The sequence below is a fragment of the Oryza brachyantha genome, chromosome 3, assembly GCF_000231095.2.
Source record: "Oryza brachyantha chromosome 3, ObraRS2, whole genome shotgun sequence".
In the NCBI taxonomy this organism is placed as follows: domain Eukaryota; kingdom Viridiplantae; phylum Streptophyta; class Magnoliopsida; order Poales; family Poaceae; genus Oryza; species Oryza brachyantha.
Window position 1 is genome coordinate 12594894 of NC_023165.2, and position 20134 is coordinate 12615027.

General features: G+C 37.6%; 1 protein-coding gene across 1 annotated transcript; it reads right to left on the reverse strand.

Moving 5' to 3' along the window:
- Positions 1–2862: 2862 nt before the first annotated feature.
- On the reverse strand, positions 2863–7477 carry LOC121053993 (probable polyamine transporter At3g13620). Its single transcript, XM_040522764.1, has 2 exons — positions 6472–7477; positions 2863–3578 (listed from the first exon to the last, which is right to left on the reverse strand). The coding sequence occupies exons 1-2, from the start codon at positions 7475–7477 to the stop codon at positions 2986–2988; spliced, it is 1599 nt and encodes a 532-aa protein (XP_040378698.1). The 3' UTR covers positions 2863–2985.
- Positions 7478–20134: the final 12657 nt, after the last annotated feature.

Below are 20134 nucleotides of genomic sequence, written 5' to 3' on the forward strand. Positions count from 1 at the left end.
GACCTAGGATATAAGTGGGAGAGCCCCTCACCTCAGTGGCTAGCTGTTGGGTGAGAAAGGTCATTTCCGATCCTAGAATTGTATCAGAGTCTGGCGCTCGATGAACACAGTGTGTGAAAGCCTAATGGACCGTGAGTGCCTGCGGGGCCGTATACCTGATGGACCGTGGGCCAATTGAACCCATATACGGTGAAGGGCTAAGGGACACCAATGTATCAAAGGACCTAGAATACAAGTGGAGTAGCCCCTTATCTCAATGGCTTTTTTTTAGGGTAGGAAAGACCCTTTACAATCCTATACATACTCTGTCTGTAGGAGGAGCATCTTGTAGAGGTTGAAAAACCCAAGCCACTTCTTGGTAGACTAAGGATGTGTTCGGATGGAGTGATAGGCTCAGATAGGATATGACCACCAAAATTTTGGAGGTGTTTGTATGGAGGTGTTAACGCTGAAAATAACAATCAACGGTCACACACGTAGGCTTGAAAATCAATCTTAGACCATTCCAGTACAGGACCTAATTCTTAGAAATACCAGGCGTGCCAGTCAGTTTGATCCTGTAACTGACAAGATATAGCATGGAAAACAGTTAAGCCCGAAATCGCTATCGGCTAGATAGCCGATACCGCTCCAGTACCCTAGCCAATAAACTAGACGATCGGCTTTACATGAATTTCGTGGTAATAGTTATAAATATGCCTAATCGCCTAAGTTATAAGCAGGATAAATACTAGATAAGCCAACTAGCGAATTAATCTTAAAAAGATCGGACCCAACCGAGACAGTCTTAAGATTAATCAGCCGATCGGACCGCTCCAACATTTATCATTCGCTAAATTGTTAGCCGATATAAGACTAAACATCAAATTTATACAGTAAACTGGAATGCTATACTAATTATTCGCATAAAACAATAACACCTGGCGGCATGCGTGCCCAATCCAGACCTAAAAGATCAAACTCAATCGAGACAGTACAGACCTAAACATGACTACGCATAACATCAGATAAATATTATAGCATATGAATAATGAGATAGCAAAACAGCGTAAACCACCAACTGATCTACTAAACTCAGCCGATCGGACAGACTTCTACAGATAGATTACACCAAACATACATAGATCAGACCTAACCGAGACAGTATGCAGTTCAGCATAATATAACGATAGAAACATGAAGATCGATAAGTTTAACCAACCAATCGGCAGATTAATTAAGATAATGCTGGCTAAAACTCCAGCAATAAGCCTCTACGAACCCCTGATTCAATTCGACAATATAGATCTAACAAACCACCAGATTGATCGGACTGAACCGAGACAGAATCAGGCCGACTAGAACAATGCTATCGGATCGAAAGGAGGAACTCGTAGAGACTTGAACGAGTACTAATACTACTTCAAATCAACGCAGATCAAAAGCAATAATAGAACTCATCCCGCCGATCAACCAAGCAGAAGATGGGATTTAACCGAGACAGTTCTGTCTTAGTTGATTGACAGGTTTTGACGAACTAGAACTTACATTGCGAAGCTAACAAACCCCGCGCCGAAGCTCAAGCACGTCGAAGGTTTGAGGCGATGCGCCAAGTTAGATTGTTCTGAAGATATTTTACAAAGACCCTGGGCACTCCTATTTATAACCCCGGGAAATAACTAACCAGATAGGAATCCGCTACCAACTAACTTTACATTATTCGGACTCTAATTAAATAACAGAATCCTAAACAAACTTCAAGATAAAATCCTACTTAATTTACACGGACTCACAGTTAAACACCGAACCCAACTTCAGGCTCTAGGCCCAATCGGATTTCCATTCTTGTCCGACTCGAACTCTATCGGCTGCAATCCCTTTGCCTTTAGCTTCCTACCTCTAGCCGATTCGAGCTTTCTTATCCGATTCGGTCCTTCACCGTGTTTCAATCAATAACGTCCATTTGCCAAAATCTGGCGTTAACAGGAGGACAGACTGACAGCACTAGGATATGACCACCACAAAGGGAATATTCCCTCTAGATGCTAGCTCTGTGCATCCGGGTGAATCTGCCGGATGGGGCGACCCAGAACCGCGCCACTCGCGTGCCCGTGAACAATGAATTTTTCCTCTCACAATTTCGGTAAAATTCGCGGTGCGATGAGTTTGGACCGAATTTCCAAGCCAAAGCTATACTTTTGGTAAAATTTTGCTGAATATTGAGGCCGTGAGCTTAAGCAGTTTTGATGAACATCTTGTTTAATTTTTATTTTGTTATTAAGGTAGACAATAATGTATTTGATTATTTGTAATGCAACTATCTATTTTTGCCAAGTATACTAGGTAGGAGGTATTCTCACCATTTTCATCCAAAAATGACAACACTTATCCATCCTACTAAACAAAAAAGTGGCTCACCATATCTATCTTTTGTCCCTTCAACCAAAAAAAACTTGGCTAGTCCTATCTACCCAACCAAACAAAAAAACTAGACGGTCATATCTCAAAAAAAATGGATGGCTCATTCCTATCCACCCTTGATTACCATCCAAACACATCCTTAATGTAGGAACTAGGATGACAATCACTATGGGCACGGACATTAACTATCCATACTCGTATCCGTAAGAGAAATTATGTTCACGGATAACCCATTACTATGTCACATATAAAAATTCTGCCCATACTGGTTACCCCATAGGTATACCCATTTCTTCTACCAAAATAAACATGGGCACTGGATACCCGTAGGTATATCCGCCCACCGAGAACAACAAATATACGCTAGAGACTTAGAGAGGATGGGGGCGCAAGCGTTGGAGGCAGTTAATAAGAAAACAACAATTTAATAACTTCATCTTCACATGATTTGAATTGGCAATGTACCTTCCTCGCGTTTGAATACATGTTCCATACATCATTTCAAACCTTCGCCAAATTCATACATGTGTTTCTTCCATGTTTCATCTTTTGCAAGATGAAATCTGTCAAAAAAGGGTTCAGAGTTCAGACTCTGCTGTCCGCATGAGGAGGAGCATCTTGGAGCTGCAGATGATGGTCGGCGGCGACGGCGGCGTTGAACCGGAGCCACTTCTTCGTCCTGCACACCCTCATGGCGCCGTGCCACCCGACGCCCAGCGCCGTGAGCGCGGCGGCGACGGCTGAGACCCTCCACCCGGCGACGGCGACCACGTACGCCAGGAACGCCGACGGCACGAGGCACATGGCGGCGAGCGCCGGCAGCGGGAGCGGCACGCGGTAGGGGCGCTTGAGCGTGGCGCCCTGCCTCGCGCGGAGCCACAGGAAGGCGGCGAACTCGAGCAGCGTGCCGAGGCTGTAGAGCAGGTTGGCGGTGGCGACGACGTCGTCGAAGCCGAGGAAGGAGACGGCGAGCGAGACGGCGGCGGAGGCGGCGATGGCGACCCACGGCGTGGCGGAGCCCCGCGCGCGGCGGGCGAAGACGGACGGGAGGAGGCCCAGGTCCGCCATGCCGAGGAGCTGGAACGCGCCGCTGCTGAGCTGCGCCTCGAAGAGGCCGACGGAGGAGAGCACGGCGCCGGCCTCCGTCCAGTACTTGAGCCACCGCCCGCCGATGATCCCTGCAACCCAAACAAAATTGCATCAGCATCAGCATCAGCATCAGGGAGACGACCAGTGAAATTCATGTGGGCCGGGCTGACATTAAATTGGGCCTAACATGTTCATGTTTTACAGTGCAAAATCCAGGCCCAGATTGATCCTTCATAGACTTTTTAGTGCACTATATGCACTAGCACAATTGTTTGCTACTCTGGCTGCGTTTGTTGTGGTTGGTGTTAGGATAAGTTCTCCGGCACGAAAAACATATTAATAGATTAGTATATGATTAATTAATTATTAATTATATAAAAATTAAATATAGATTAATATGATATTTTTAAGTAACTTTTTTATAGAAAAATTTTTAAAAAATACACCATTTAACAGTTCAAGAAGCGTGTACGTGGAAAACGAAAGAATCTATAACTTATATGAGGTGCCGAATGGGGCCTCAACGGGTGAACAAACCTCAGTGAGTTGAAAATGAATCAATACTTGTGACTGGATATAAGGAGAAATTAAAGCAGATATATTTTAGGACAATTTTAAATACTTAAGCAGATATATGATAAGAGAGTAACTAACAAACATAAACTTGAGGTTAGGCCCAAACAAACTTGTATCTCGCTTTTTTCTTTGCTCATCTGCGCAAATCCTAATATGTCTTTAAATGTTTTTAGCACAAGCTAATGACTTGTTTGCCATTAGAGAAACTAGGAGGAGAATTTGCTACAGAATAATCAGCCATCAGTGGCACATTCATCCAACAGAAAAATTCTCCTCTCAAAGAAGAACATGTAAGGGCCCATTCTTATGATATATTCCTATACGTTCGAAGTTTATAGTAATTAATATATCAAAATTAACTCGTGTTAGTTGTACGATATTCATCTGTGGTTGAGGTGGCATCTTTGTATTTATGATAGGTAAGTAATAATTTATGATCCATGCATGTACAACAAGCATCGATCTGAGACCACACGATTGTTGCACGATCTAAATTTATTTGTCACTGCAACCTGATTTATATGCATTTAGTAACTTTTGGCTGTTTTGGTAGCTCTTTACCGATATAGGCATCGATTGGCCCGTTGGTTGTTGCTCTTTTTTGTGCTTCTTGCCTTTGGGCCATTTAGTTTGGAAAAAAATTTAGGAGAAATGTCACGTTAAATATTTGACCGAATGTCGGAAGTGGTTTTCGGATACGAATGAAAAAACGAATTTCACGGCCAGCCTGAAAAACGCGAGACGAATTTTTTGAGCCTAATTAATCCGTCATTAGCACATGTTGGTTACTGTAGCACTTATGGCTAATCATATACTAATTAGGCTCAAAAGATTCGTCTCAAGATTTCTTCCGTAACTGTGTAATTAATTTTTTGGTTTATCTATGTTTAATGCTTTATTTAGATATCTAAAGATTTGATGTGATATTTTTTAAAAAAAATTTAGAAACTAAACAAGGCCTTTGTCTTTGTTGCGGTTGGAAGTTTGAAACAGACAAGGAATTGTAGCTTCGTCGCCGTTAGTATTGGTTTATGCTCGGATGGCTTAAGATTCTGAAAGGCAACCGGGGAGAAGCTAGCTTCTTAGAATCTAAAAAAAACTAGGTTTTTAACTTCTAACTTCTAGTTTATTTTTTTATTCTGTAACTCTAGATTTTTATAAGCCGAGTGATGTTTAAGAGAGTTTCTGACCTCTAGAGATTATGTAAGAAGCTCCCTCTATAGAGATTCTGTAAGAAGCTCCAGTTGATAATAGAAGCTCCCCAAATAAGTAATATATAGCACTCCCTTTCCTAAAATATAATATTTTTATCATTTGAATTTTATTATAAAATATAAGTATTTCTAGCACTATTTACAATATTATTTGTCATATCAATCACTTATTATTCGTTCATGATCTTTTTATTTTGCCCTCATCTAATTTTTCATCACCTTTATTTCTTATTATTAAAGGATACTAGTTTTTAGGCAAGTATAGCAACCCATTTTTTTGAGACTTGAGCTGAGACAGAGATACATTAGGGAGACAGAGCTGGTAGACAGTGGGACCAACTATGAGTATTGTAACAGTACTTTCTAAACTCTGTTTCAAAATTTATGGAGTATTTGAATCTCTACTGTGGTTACCATTAACTTTTGAGTCTATGTTCACTTATCCTTCTTATTCTTACTTTTTGCGCAAATATACAAAATCATATGTTGTGTTTAAAGTACCTATGATAAAACAAATGGCAACAAAACAATTACTAATCACGTGAATATTTTGAATAAAACAAATGGCCAAAAGAAGATCCAAAGTTCAACGACGTTACATAAGATTTATGAATATAATAATATCAATTTTGAAAAAATGTTATGATATAGTAATTATCGGTCAAAAATCCTATCCTAGTAAAATTAAATATATCACGTACATTGAAAGGGAGGGAGCATCAAAATTGACCTTAAATGTTTGTATAGCAATATATGCCACTAATTCTAGGGCTAATATTTTAATATATTTTTAAAAAATTTAGATGTATGATTGTATGCTGATCCACCGGTACCATTTGGAGCTTATAATACAAATATATAAATTTACCATATAAACATGGGTTGAAAAATACGAATCTTTGATTACAAAATTTGTCTATAAATCTAGTCGGTCCCTCTTTTTCTTTTTCAATTTTCTGCGTATTCTCGCTTAATCCGTCTCTCCTTTTTGTTTTGAAAACAATGGTCACTTCAACTACTACAACCAAGAGATGTAAGCATGAGTTTATCAATTGCTTAAATTAACATCCGATTTACCTGGCGATATGCACAAGACATCATGTTTTGTTCGTTAGCGGAAGAAGATGACGTCATCAGTAGTCCGATCGTACGTAAGCGTATGTACGTGCGTACACGTACTTAGAATACGTACCTGCGGCGTCGGCCAGGTAGCCGTTCTCCCACGCCTCCGGCGGCGCGTCCGTGGCGCCGACTGCCGCCATGAGCGGCAGCAGGTAGCTGACGGCGATGAGTACCACCGCCACGGCGAGCGCTCGCGGGAACGTCCGCTCCGGCCGCTCCACCTCGCCGGCCATGGTGCTGGCGCTGTCCCAGTAGTTGAGGTTCCAGAAGAGCGTGTTGAAGAAGAGCCTCCAGTCTCTCTTCGTCGTCTCCACCTGCACCGCCCACCGCCGCGGCCGCGTCCTCGGCGCCGCCATCGCCGTCATCAGCACGAACGGCGCCAGCGAGACGAAGCCCAGGGCGACGGCGCCCCACCCGACAATGCTGAGGCCAGCGTAGCTGAGGAAGGAGAGGAAGACGGTCATGCCGACCACCGTGCCCGTGCGCGCCCTGCCCGGTCGCGCGACGGCCGGCGCGACGCGGCCGAGGTAGTCGGCGACGAGCGGCGGGAACGCGGCGATGTTGATGACGCAGCTGAGGTACTTCCACGTGCCGAGCAGCGAGCCGGCGAGAGGGCCGAACGCGCGGTCGGCCCAGACGACGAAGCCGCCGTTGCCCGGGAGCGCGGCGGCGAGCTCGGCGGTGACGAGCGACACCGGGACGCCCCACACGAAGGGGAAGACGAGGAAGCCGAGCAGCGTGAAGAGCGGGCCCGCCGCTCTGACCGCCTGCTCGGCGCCGTACGGCCCGCCGGCCACCTCGAAGTAGATGAGGAAGACGAGAGGGAGCAGCGTCAGCTTGCTGCTGCGGTGGCTCTGGGCTGTCGCGCCGCCGCCGCCGCCGCCTTGGCCATGCACGTCGACAGGTGCTGCTGCTTGTGCTTGGTGCCCTTGCTGTTCATCTTGTGGCGGCGCCGGCGCCGGCGCTGGCGCCGTGGTGGTGGTCCTCGCGGCGCCGCCAAGCTCTTCTTCTCCTCCTCCTCCTCCTTGTTGCTGTCGCTGTGATGGCCTCTGGTTGAGTTGGATTTCTTGGTCCATGGTGATGGTGATAGTGAGAGCTCACTACGAGCTTACTTGCTCAACTGCAGAGAGCTCACTGCGAGCTTAATAATTTGATTAGTAGCAGAGAGTTGTGTACTTGTGTGCGTGTCGTTCGTTCATCGTGCTTATATAACATGGTCTGTTAAGGTGTACTGTTCATTTTGGCCGTTACGATGTGCATAATCTTTACTTCTCCCATTTCCTCTGAATTTTATCGTGCTGAATTTTAGACCATCCAATCACCAAACTTATATCCAATACTTTCCCTGACCCACTGTTCTGCGAAACTGTTTATAGAACTCCTGAATATCCACATGTTTATTACATGTATATGGTCGGTCTTAAACTTATGGCGCGGTATCACGTCCATAAACTTAGAAAATACATGTTTAGGTCCATAAACTCGTTTTAACGTCTAAATCATAGACTTGGATGGTATATTAAAACGAGCTCATGAACCTGGATGGTACATTAAAATAAGTTTATGGACCTAAACGTGTCTTTTCTAAGTTCATGGACCTAAGTGGTACCGCGCCACAAGTTTAAGTACCGGGCATGTACTTTTACTCTAATAATAATAATTTTCTTTGATAAGATATATTAATATGAGGTATATCACTGGACAAATATGTATTTTCAAATTTAACATTTATAAATTATAACAAAAATAAGTGTTAATGTGTGTATGCTAGTTTTAGTTTAAATTGTCTTTTTTAACTTATAGAAATCAACTTTACACTTGCATGCTTATAAAGTAATATATCATATATTAATCTATCTTATTATTATTTATATTTTCTTAGTGATCATTTAGGTGATATTGAAAAGACGGGTGGATGCCCACCGAGGCACGGAATGCTAAAAATCCATCTCCCCACCGTCCTCCCGCGTTAGTACAACATACACCATGTAAAAAAACTAGGTCTAAACAGTTATATATTGAATTTTTTGGCCTCATTGTTTCCATAAAATTAAGCATAAACATAATGACTTATTAATTAACCATTAAAAATAATTTTTGATTAAAACTTATATATACATGTTCTTACGAATCTAAAAGCATTGAATGAAAATGAACTAAGATAAAAAAAAACCTTTAAATTAATTTCAAATTTAATTTATAATTTTTAAGTTTTTATTTATAAGTATAAGCATCGCAGAAAAATGATGAGCTTCATATGTGAAAAGTTTGCATGTTTAATTCAGATCTAAATCTAAAGTCCTAATGATTTCATACACATAAATTTGTTGATTTCGAGGTACAATATGTTCATATATTTGCCCTAGCCACCAGTGAATTCGAACAGAAAGCCTCTTCACTAACCTAAAATACTTTCTAGAGAGATTAATTGATAGATCATGTCTTAGGATGAGTGTTTAGTACAGTGAGTGATGGAGTGTTTGTTTTTGGACGCTGATGGATACATGCAGAGTCAAGGTGGCCTATTAATCTTGGAGATTGATCTCCTAGACGGATAGACGTCGCCCGTGAGCCTTCGATTCGTGTGGATCGCCCGGGAGCAAGCTTGTGAAGGTTGTTGCCTAACCTCCGTAAGAAAATAGGTAAGATTCTCAGTGGATTCTTGTGCTTCTTCATAGAGGGCTGTAGTGTAGAGCAGATTGCAACCTAAGGTTGGGCAAGACACCCTTGATCTTGACCTTGATGGTCAATCGAAGGGGTTGCTAGTCATTAGGTGTGAATCCGGAGACTCGTGTTGGCCTTGTGGGAGGAGTCCAAGAAAGAGAAAGGATCGAGAGAGATCCCCCTCGCAGGAGCGCCTCAACAGAGAGTAGGATCGAAATATCCGAACTTTGGGATAAATCTCTCGTGTCTTCGTTCTTGTGATTTTTGTATCCTTGTTGTTCCTATGATCTTTCTGCGTTTATATTCTACACACAATCACTTTACGTTCCTAAGAACTTCACTGAGAAAGGAGACCTTCGAGTGTACTCTTTTCACTGATCGGACGGTCCGGTCAGAGCTCTCGGCCTAACCCGAGAGTGCCGACCAGACAATCCGGCACTAGGTCTGGACGGTCCGGCCCCCACTGACCACTGCTATTCCGAAGAATTTTTACACACACTTTTTAATAAATAAACTTCATAAATATATATAAACTTCACACGCACAAATAAAGATTATATATTCGACCTAGATATGGATCTGGTTTAGATTTTGATTTGGAATCAAAGTTTATTAATATATAATATCTTTAAATCTAAAGTATTATTTATAATACTTATATGTATGAAATTTATATATGTGAATCAAATTTGGAATAAAGTTTATACGTATAAACTTTCTCCAAAATATATATATTTTTACGATGGACTAGCATAGTGGGCTTAGCTCAACAGTGTTGGCTTGTGTTAATATTCGTCCAATAGACCCACGTGTAATAGATGTTATATTGTCGTATGATAAGTCATATATATACTATTACACGTGCTTACTGCTCCATCCCAAAATAAACCAATTTTTTATTTTTTACCTATAATATTTAACTCTTCGTCGTATTCAAAAATATTTATGATTAACATTTGTGTTTTATTAGATGATAAATCATAAATAGTACTTTACGTGTGACTAATTTTTTTTCAAATTCTTAAAAAATTTCAAATTAAACGGATGGTCAAACACGAAAACCAAAAGTTTGCATTGACGGAGGGAGTACTTGCTTAGACAGAATATAAAAACACTATTTACTTTAGGAGATAATATGTGTTTTATGGAATCATATTTGTAGAAATATGCTAAGTTTTCACATGGGTATTTTGAATAATATTTATTTTGACATATTGGTTTGGTTTGGTACCAAATCTTTCTAGTATTAGTAATGCAATAACTTATCTAGAATTTAGTATAGCTAGGGTATGCAACCAAAAAAATCTTAAAATTATCGTACCATCTTTTTTGCTTCTACTTATCTAATATTTTAAGATTTTCACCGAAGTTTATTTTCTAGTATTGGCTTTTTAATCATTAAGAATATATATATATATATATATGTATTATTTATAGAATATTTTTTATTTGAAAATATATCGTTTACTTTTTTACATAAAAACTCAAATAATCACCCTCTATCGATCAGTCTGTCGGTCTGTCTATTTATCTGTATATCTATCTGTCAGTCAATCAATCCATCAACCAACCAATCAATCTATAATAATATTAATTAGTCATAGAAAAAAGAATTTGTGCATGCCTATCTATCTATCAACCACATTAATAGTTATAATATATTATGATAGTAGTTAGAATTCGTGATAAATAAAGCATGCTATTCGATATATCAAAATTTAGATGGATATTTCGTTCTTTTTATAAAATTAAATAATTGCAGAATTCATAATTAAAAAATACAACGTTGAACTTATCATAACTGTTAATTAAGTATTTATTTATTTTATAAAATTAGAAATTCATAACTTTTACGTTATAGATAATGTTGATTGTTGTTTCAATATAAACTACTGTACAATTATAATATAGCCAACATATTAATCGTATAACTACACTTTCATTATTTATGCTATCACGCAACTGATAAAGGTGACTAATTACTTAAATAATCTTTAATTTGCCGTCATAATTTTTCATTCATTTACTAATATCTCATAATACCTTATCTAATTGATCCACATGGTACTCCACCCCCCACAAAAATTTATGGGACATCAACCAACTCGATGAAAAAATGTGAAGGTAGAAGTTTTAGTTACCGTGGGGGGTGGTCTAAGGTGAATATATATATATATATATATATATATATATATATATATATATATATATATATATATATATATATATATATATATATATATATATGTACCCTCTACATTTTATATTATATTATAATTTGGTTCTATCTGGATTTATTTATGGATCAAATGAGCCAAAACATCTTGTAATACGAAATGATGTTAATACGTGACATGACCTACTCCATGATGTGTTCATGTTTGACCAGGAGGCATCTAATATAGGGATGCTTGGATTGAGAAATAATAAGATGGCCAATTGATCATTTGATTCTAAATACTACCTCGGTCCGAAAAAGACTCTATGTTTCGCTCCTTTCGTATGTCGCATAAAAACTTCATTTTTTGAGTAATCATTGTAATGATATTTTGAAAAAGGAGAGGACAAATGCATTGGGGTTTGAAAGTGAAACACATTCTAGTATTTACAGTTTTTTTGATCAAATAGTATTTACGATTTTGTGTAACACCTCAGTTCATAAATCCACATAGCTCACTCTACACGTCGACTAAACCCACATTCACATAGCATCTCACTTACACTTTTATCCTCACTTCGGTAAAAAGGTTAACCCTCGAGTACTATACTTGAGGTGGACTAGGTATATATCCTACCAACTGAACACTTGAGCTTAACAGATCGAACTGGTGAAATAGGTACATATCCTACCAACTAAATACTTAGCCTAACAGGACAAACTGAAACAAGAATACTTCGGCATCCGACCATTGAAGCCTGTGGGAGGAATCACATGAGAGAACATCAAGCCGACACCGGTTAAATCCAACTCTCTCTCTAGATCCACCCTTGCTGTTGCAACCTGAGAAAAAATACCAGTCCCGGCGGATTCATTACATGAGCTGCTTTCTTCATGCGTTGTTGAACGAGCAACGACGACGACACCAGATGGCGAGATGACGACGGCCGGACGGGAGCGGCGCGATGGCAGAAGGGCAACGACACCAGATGGCGGCGGGCGAAGGCGCGACAGGGGGGAGCAGGGAGACAGCGCGGTAGGGTGAGGTCGGCCGAGGGCGCGACGGCGGGAGGGCGGAGCGGCGGTAGGACGAGGGCGTGGCTGTGGGATGCCAGGCACGCGGGACGCCGTGTGGCGGCGGCAGCCTGTGGGCAGGAGTGCTGCGCGGGAGGGGAAAAATGCGCGAACGAACTCTCGGTCGTGCGGGACGCGCACGACGAAGGGGATGGCGAGCACAGCAGCCTAGTGAAACATACCGAGCGATTACGAAAATATTGCTAGCCAGATAGCGACCGGATGAGATGAAGAGGATATTGGATTGAGATTTTTCTAAAGTTTTTCTATTTTTACACTACCAACTCAGTTTACATAGCCTTTTGGAGTTGCTCTGAGGTACTATACTTGGGGTGAACTAGGTATATTCATATAGTTAATCCAAACATATCCAAACTTTTCATGTGGGACTAATCCCACCCACCGAATTCTTGGGATTCACATGGGCCTAGCGTTCGGGCCTAACAAGCTGAACAGGAACGAGAACATATACGGGGTAAAACACTATCAATGGACTGGGGTATTACACTTTGTATGGATTGATGTGAGATAAGCTAAAAATAAAGTCTTTTAAGATTGAGCGATTAGTTTGGTTGGTTTGAAGAGTGAAATAGATTTGTATATCATCACCTCGTACCTCAAATGTTTAAAAGAGGTTAGAGATGAAAAATAATGTTAGCCCACCGAACGAAGTCTAATCCTAATACAAGACATTAATGATTTTCATAACATTACTATTTTAATCAACTAATACTAATTTATATTTGAATTTAGTGCTACTTGTCTTATATTTTAGAAATAATGTAGAAACCATGTTTCACGTAAAATATGCTTTACACCTCTTTTGTTCGTATACTCACCCGTCACATCAGCTTTTATCCTATATAAACTCCACTGTGAATTATCCATCGTGTGTATATATATATATATATATATATATATATATATATATATATATATATATATATCAACTGATCGAGGTATGCCTCCACGGTTGGTACCAATTTTCTCCTTGATATTAGATTGGATTGCATCGCTTTGGCTGTTGCCAATGGATATGTGAATAGTCCACTAAGAATCGAAGTTAACCTTCAAACGTGATATTTTCTTTCAAATTCCAAAATCGATCGAGTACTTAACTATTTACCGACCAAGAAGAAGTGGACCCAGATCACCTGCCGTTTTTTTTTAAAAATATATATATATATGCAATGGCAGAGAGCTACGACAAACTGCAGTAATGTTGGGGGTTATTATTCTCTCCAACCTTCAATTTAGTACAGCACCAATGATTCCATCGAGTGAAACGCTGCAGTAATATTACTCTCTTTCTCTAAATATTTAAGGTCATTGATTTTTTTATACGCATTTAACCATTCGTCTTATTTAAAAAATTTACATAATTATTAATTATTTTTATATCACTTTATTTATTGTTAAATATATTTTTATGTATATATATAGCTTTACATATTTAAAAAAATTGAATAAGACAAATGGTCAAATATGTATAAAAATCAACGATGTTAAAGATTTAGGGACGGGGATAGTACTAATTTACTCCTATACAAAAATATTTACTGTACAGTGAATCAACCACATTGTTGCTGGAATTAATATATAGAGATAACTATTTTACAATATGTATTGACGCACTGTCTAGTAAACACAGGCCATTACTGCGATAGAGGGCTCAGCTTTGCCTGCTGCAAAGGATCCAAATCCATGAATTTGATCCCGTTTTGTCAACTTTGCTTATTTGACCCTTTTTCATAACTGAATTCAATAACTGACAATATTCCATTAAGTACAACCAATGTTGTTAACTTAAGTAAAAAAAATGTCACTTCCCCCTTGCTCATTTGACCTTACTTTCTAAAGATTTTTTATAGTTAATTTGGCAGAACACATTCATAACAGATTAGTACACTTTGTGCATGGTTTGACCGGTTTGTGTTAATTTTCACTTAATTTATTTGGTTTGACAAATTTGATTGACAAATGTTATTCCACTTTGATAGAAGTTTTGATGAATTTGAAATACGAATAAATTTTTAAAAAATAATTTTGTCAAATTAAGAATAACTTTACACTATTTTTTGTCAAATTTTGTTGTTTATTTATATTCAGTTTATCAAAAGTATGTCATAAAAGAATAAAGTTTATCAGATTGAAGCCAATTTTTTAGAATTTGACACAAATGTATCAAACTATACACAAAGTTAGCGCAAACTAGGCTACACCTTTGAACGTAGGTCAAATAAGCAAGGGTAGAAGTAGCATTTTCAACCTTAGTTAACAATGTTGGGTGTACTTAACATGAAAGGATCCGATCGTGAATTTGGTTTTGAAAAAGATGCTCAAGTAAGCAAGTTTGGCAAAAACAGGTTTAAAATGGTAGTTTGGCTATAAAACAGGGTCAAAGTCAAACGTGCAATTGCCCCAATTTAGTACGGTACTCTCCGTCTTGTAATATATTTTAACCTTTTCAGTTAAACTTTTTTAAAATCAAGTATATTTATAGATTAGAGGCTTTTTACAATATTTGAGAAAGTACCCAGATGTATCAATTAAAAAGTTTTAGTGTAAATTTTACTTCAAAAAAAATGATACCTTTAGTGCTTCTTGAGTACCATAAAAAATTCTCTTTACAAATAAATGTAGCAAAATTTTCAACACAGACATACTATCAAAAAGTATTTATGAAGGACTGAATTTATATTTAATATAAAAATTAATGTATATATATCTTTAAATGTGATTAAATTTAAAGAAGTTTGACTCAGAGAAAATGTCAAAACTTGAACTATACGGAGGCCTTGTTTAGTCCCCAATTTTTTTTTTCAAAAATATCACATCGAATCTTTGAACATTTAAATAGAGCATTAAACATAGGCCGCGTTCGGCACCATGGCTTAGTTAACTAAGCCTCCTCGTTTTCCGTGCGCACGTTTCCCGAACTGCTAAACGGTGTATTTTTGTAAAAATTGTCTATAGGAAAGTTGTTTTAAAAAATTATATTAATCTATTTTATATTTTTTTGATAATTAATAATTAATTAATCATATACTAATATATTACTATGTTTTCCGTGCCAGTCCATAAGTTAATTTATGCCCACGTAACGAACGCGGCCGTAGATGAAAATAAAAACTAATTGTACAAATATGGGGGAAATCGTGAGACGAATTTTTTGAGCCTAATTAGTTCATGATTAGTCATTAGTGCTACAGTAACCCACATATGCTAATGATGAATTAATTATGCTCAAAAGATTTGTCTCGCGGTTTCAAGATGAGTTATGAAATTCGTCTTGCGGTTTTCAAGCTAAAACCGCTTTCGACATCCAAAAAAACGTTCGATATGGTCCTTTTACCAAAAATTTTTGCCAACGGAACAAGACCGAAATTGAGGGAGTAGATACATTAATAGTACTATACAAACGTATACCTACCGTCAAGCCAATTGAGATCCTATCTGATACTTTCGGAAGTCAACCTAAAAAAAATTACATGTCGACCGTACTTGAAAGAAGTATTGAATAGTACCTGATGGCATGTTGAACATCACCTTTCTATTTAATTAGCATGCTTAAATGAATTAGCTCCCATAGTGCATAGCTGAGTTAGGGAGCGTTTCGACGGAGAGCGATTGAGATGAAATGTCCTTTGTTTCATTTGTATATGTTTTCCAAACTGTTAAATGCATGTTTTTATAAAGTTTATAAAAAAGTTGCTTTAAAAATCATATTAACCTACTTTCTAATTTAAAATAATATACTTACATGTTAATGATTTATTTTATTGGGACAATTGAGGTTAAATTTCATGCTAGTTCTCCTATAAAATCATAATGTATCCCGCTATTCTAAAACAATTACATGGGATTAAATGGTTTCCAATATTTTGTTGCAAAGTTTTCTCTTTTTTTTTTTTTTTGAGCAAGGGGTGTGCCCCCAATTTCCATCAAGGAGACAGAACAAGTTCATATATATCACCTGAACAGAAGCCTACCAAACAGCAGAGCAAAAGGAGGAAAACTAAGCATGACAACATTAGGGATAAAAAAATTAACAACACGTGTGTTTCCAGTCTCCTCAACGGTCCATCGTCATCTGCAGCCTCCCAACCGGCGTCCTCCATCCATGTTTTCATTTGACTTTTTGATGAAAAAAAAATATCATACTTATAAAAGAAAAATATTTTATGAATAAAATTTTTGTATGTGTTCTTCGCGATCAGGCAAAGACTTAAAAATAAACTACAATAAAAAACAGTAAACAATAAGGTTAAAAAATTAAATTTTGGCTTATAACCATAAGTACAAGTAAAAAAAGATGGGGTTACTAATTTAGAAAATAAAAAACTACAAAAAAATATATCCTCTTTTTATTTTATTTTATTTTATTTTATAAATGTCTATTTTAATCCCCCGAACTATTTCACTGGAACACTTAGCCACCAAACTATTTTTTTTTTTGGCCTCATTTTGCATCCCAAACTATTAAAAAGGATCAGTCTATGCTCTACTGCTACTTCTATTTGTTGTTTCTCTCTATATCATATAGTTTGCACTGAAATTTTGTTAGGATGATAAATGCATTACAATTACGTCTCACCAATGTTGTTTTCATATAGTTTCCCAGAACTGTTTCCATTGGTCGGAAGCACCTTAAATTTATTTAAACATCAACATTTTAAAGTTTAATCAAATAGTTACAAAATATTGAAAACACTTTTAAATTTTAATAATGGTGCTATATATGTCTTCAAAAAAATCACCTTAAAATACAGCTTGTATTAACAATAGTAACAAAGAGAAATGTTATGGAGTGAGGTGAACTATTTTTGATAATTTAGGAATAAAATGAGAGGAAAAAGGTTTAAAGGGTCAAGTGGTCTAATCCATTAGTTTAGGGTAGTAAAATAGATTTTTTTCCTTTTTCAAATGGGACCTAAACGGGGCTACTATTGAGACGACAAAAGGTGATGTTGGAGTGGTTCGTCGTGCACTCGTCACCGCCGCCTATACATATGCCGACGGACATACGCTCGCCACCACACATCTATTCTTTATTAATTAATCATCGCCCTTATTACATGTTACTTCCCCATCTCAAAACACACATATTATATTATTTATTATAGGAATCAAGGTTAAAGTGAGCAATAGTGACGTGCTTGCTTAAGGTCAGAAAATGGAGTTTTTAAAGGTACCTGATGAGCCGTACGTTAATTTGGATCCAATAGATTTAATTTTTATTAAAGGCTAAAACTAAAACTAAAATATATAATATTCGTCAAATTTATGTGTAATATAGATGAATAGGTAAATATATCCTACCAAAGTTTTAAATAAAATATTTAATATACATATAAAAATACATAGTTAAATTTAAACTTTACACTAATACTCTTACTAGTATAAGATACCATAACAATGCCCTAGAAAATACTCGAAGAAATTAAACTGAGGAATGTTGTGATTGATTAAGAGTAGAAGTTTTGTATTCCAAGACAAATTTCAGTTATAGAATTAGCTATATTTTTTTGAGCCTGAGTACAAAATCAGCCAGGGGTGCTGAGCACCTGCATGTAATAAGCTACCTTATCATCTACGCTTAATTTACACAAATGATCTGACGCCCAGATTAAACAAGTTAATTAACGCAACCATCTGTCCTTAAGCTGGCGAGTGCTAGCTTGCGTTCTTAGCTTCTCCGGTTATAATTACGGCCATAAATCCCAGTTCGTCTGCTAACTGCTAGTGCTATTGTGTGTGTCTGCTTGCAGCCCGAATTTATTTATTAGCTAACTCTAGTCCTCGCCATACAAGTAAATACGATGATATAAAGTAAAGAGAGCGGATGAATGAGAAAAACTATTATTATGTATGAACATGACAATGGTTTAGAGTTAACTATTATTATTTATTATAAAAAATTATTGCATGAGGGTGAATAAAAAAAGAATGATCCAATGACCATACCTGACTTTACATGTATATACGGAAATTTTTTTTATTTTTAAATCTTTTAAGAATAATTTTATTACTAAACCTCCGGAAAAAATATTTTCAAAACTGAACCTTCTGGCCACGCCAGTGCTAGTGGCGTGGCAAGACAACGCTGCCACACCGCCTGTTCTGCCATGGCATGGCGTGGCAAGCCGTTTGGCCACGCCAATGTTGATGGCATAGCCAAAAGGTTCATGTGGTAAAAATATTTTTCCCGGAGGTTTAAAAAGGTTTAAAAAATAAAAAAGCCAGTATACACGCCCTTATAAATAAGTTCTTATTAGTTGCTAATGCAGATAAGAAAAGAATCAATCCTATATTCTACCTTTCAACATACACTGATACATTTATTCCATCTACTAGGAATCAATTTTTAAGTACGAATCTAATCATAGCCTGCCTTTTATTATAGAAAACACAAACACATCACTGCACACCATACGTAGATATATCTTAAAACTTTAAAATCAACTATATAAATTTAAGGTTAAGTACAAACGAAAAAGATGGAATGGCTATCTCCTGTGCTCATGTCAAGCTTCAAATCGTGCTGTCTTAATACTCAATCGTCATTAATACATTGAGATTGAGGACAACTACCTTTGACAAATCAATAGCGCTTGGATTGATCACTAGTCACTGATAGGTACTGAGTTACTGACAGGATAACCTCTTTCTTTTCAGAAAGAAAATGCACCTAAAGCATAGAAGGTCTAATACAAACAGATTTTTCAACCCCATATGTTTATTTGATGATCCACGATCAAGGAAAAGTAAGAGAAGCTAAAACATCTCTTAAGCATTGAGCTAACAAAACAGAAAAGAATTTCATCATCCGATCTGAGCAGAATGTTCCATGACTGTGGTAAAGTAAAGGTCACATAAACTTGAATAGCATGTGCATGCTCAGATTAAAAGTAAGAACAGCAAAACATTAAAAGAAATGGATCAAAATTTGAACAAAGTTGCTCTTACACATAATAAATCATCCCACCAAATTTCAGTCAAATTTGATAATTTTTTATAGTGTGAACATGAGTTTTAAAATTTTAGGTCCGAGTTTATACATATCAAATGGGCGCATCAATTCTACTAGAGTGGGTTGGATCCATTTTAACTAAATGGTTTGGTGCGGGTTGGACTAAAATTAAAGTTGAATTGGATCCTAATGAAAAATAATTAGGGTGAATTGATTTGGTAGACTAGCTAGTAAAGAGATAAATTAAAGTGGATTTGAATTGGATTCAAATCCATTAGCAGGCCAAATTGAGACAGCCAGCACATGAGCACACACCGCTCATGCCGTTGGCATGCTGCTAGATTGTCCTATGGTTCAACCCATGTTGCGTCCATGTAAATCTAGGTCTGGAACCTCACCTTCCACGTATGTAACATGATAGATCATGCCCTATCTGTGATTCATATTATAAGATATCCTGGTATTATATATCTCGATTTATTCATTGATCGATATATATAATTTATATATATGTCTAAATTTATTAGTCTCTATATAAATCAAGGTAAGGTATCAAATAGAGAAACTCTTCTCTTCAATGATCTTTCAAAAAAGACCTAGACAAAACTAGATTTTCTTGCATTATGAAACGGAGCGTACATGGTTACGTATGAAAGTGTGCTTTTGGCAACCAAAGATTTGTGATCCTTATGTTTTTTTGGATGTCTCCTACTACTAAAAGTAGTAACCCTGTTCACCGATTCTGAGCTTGTCCATGGTTTCTTGCAGTTAAGGACAAGCCCAATGCTACTGTGTGTTCATTTGATTTGTGCTTCAGGATTACTCCATTACAATGAGAAGCACCTGCCATTCTGGATGCATGAC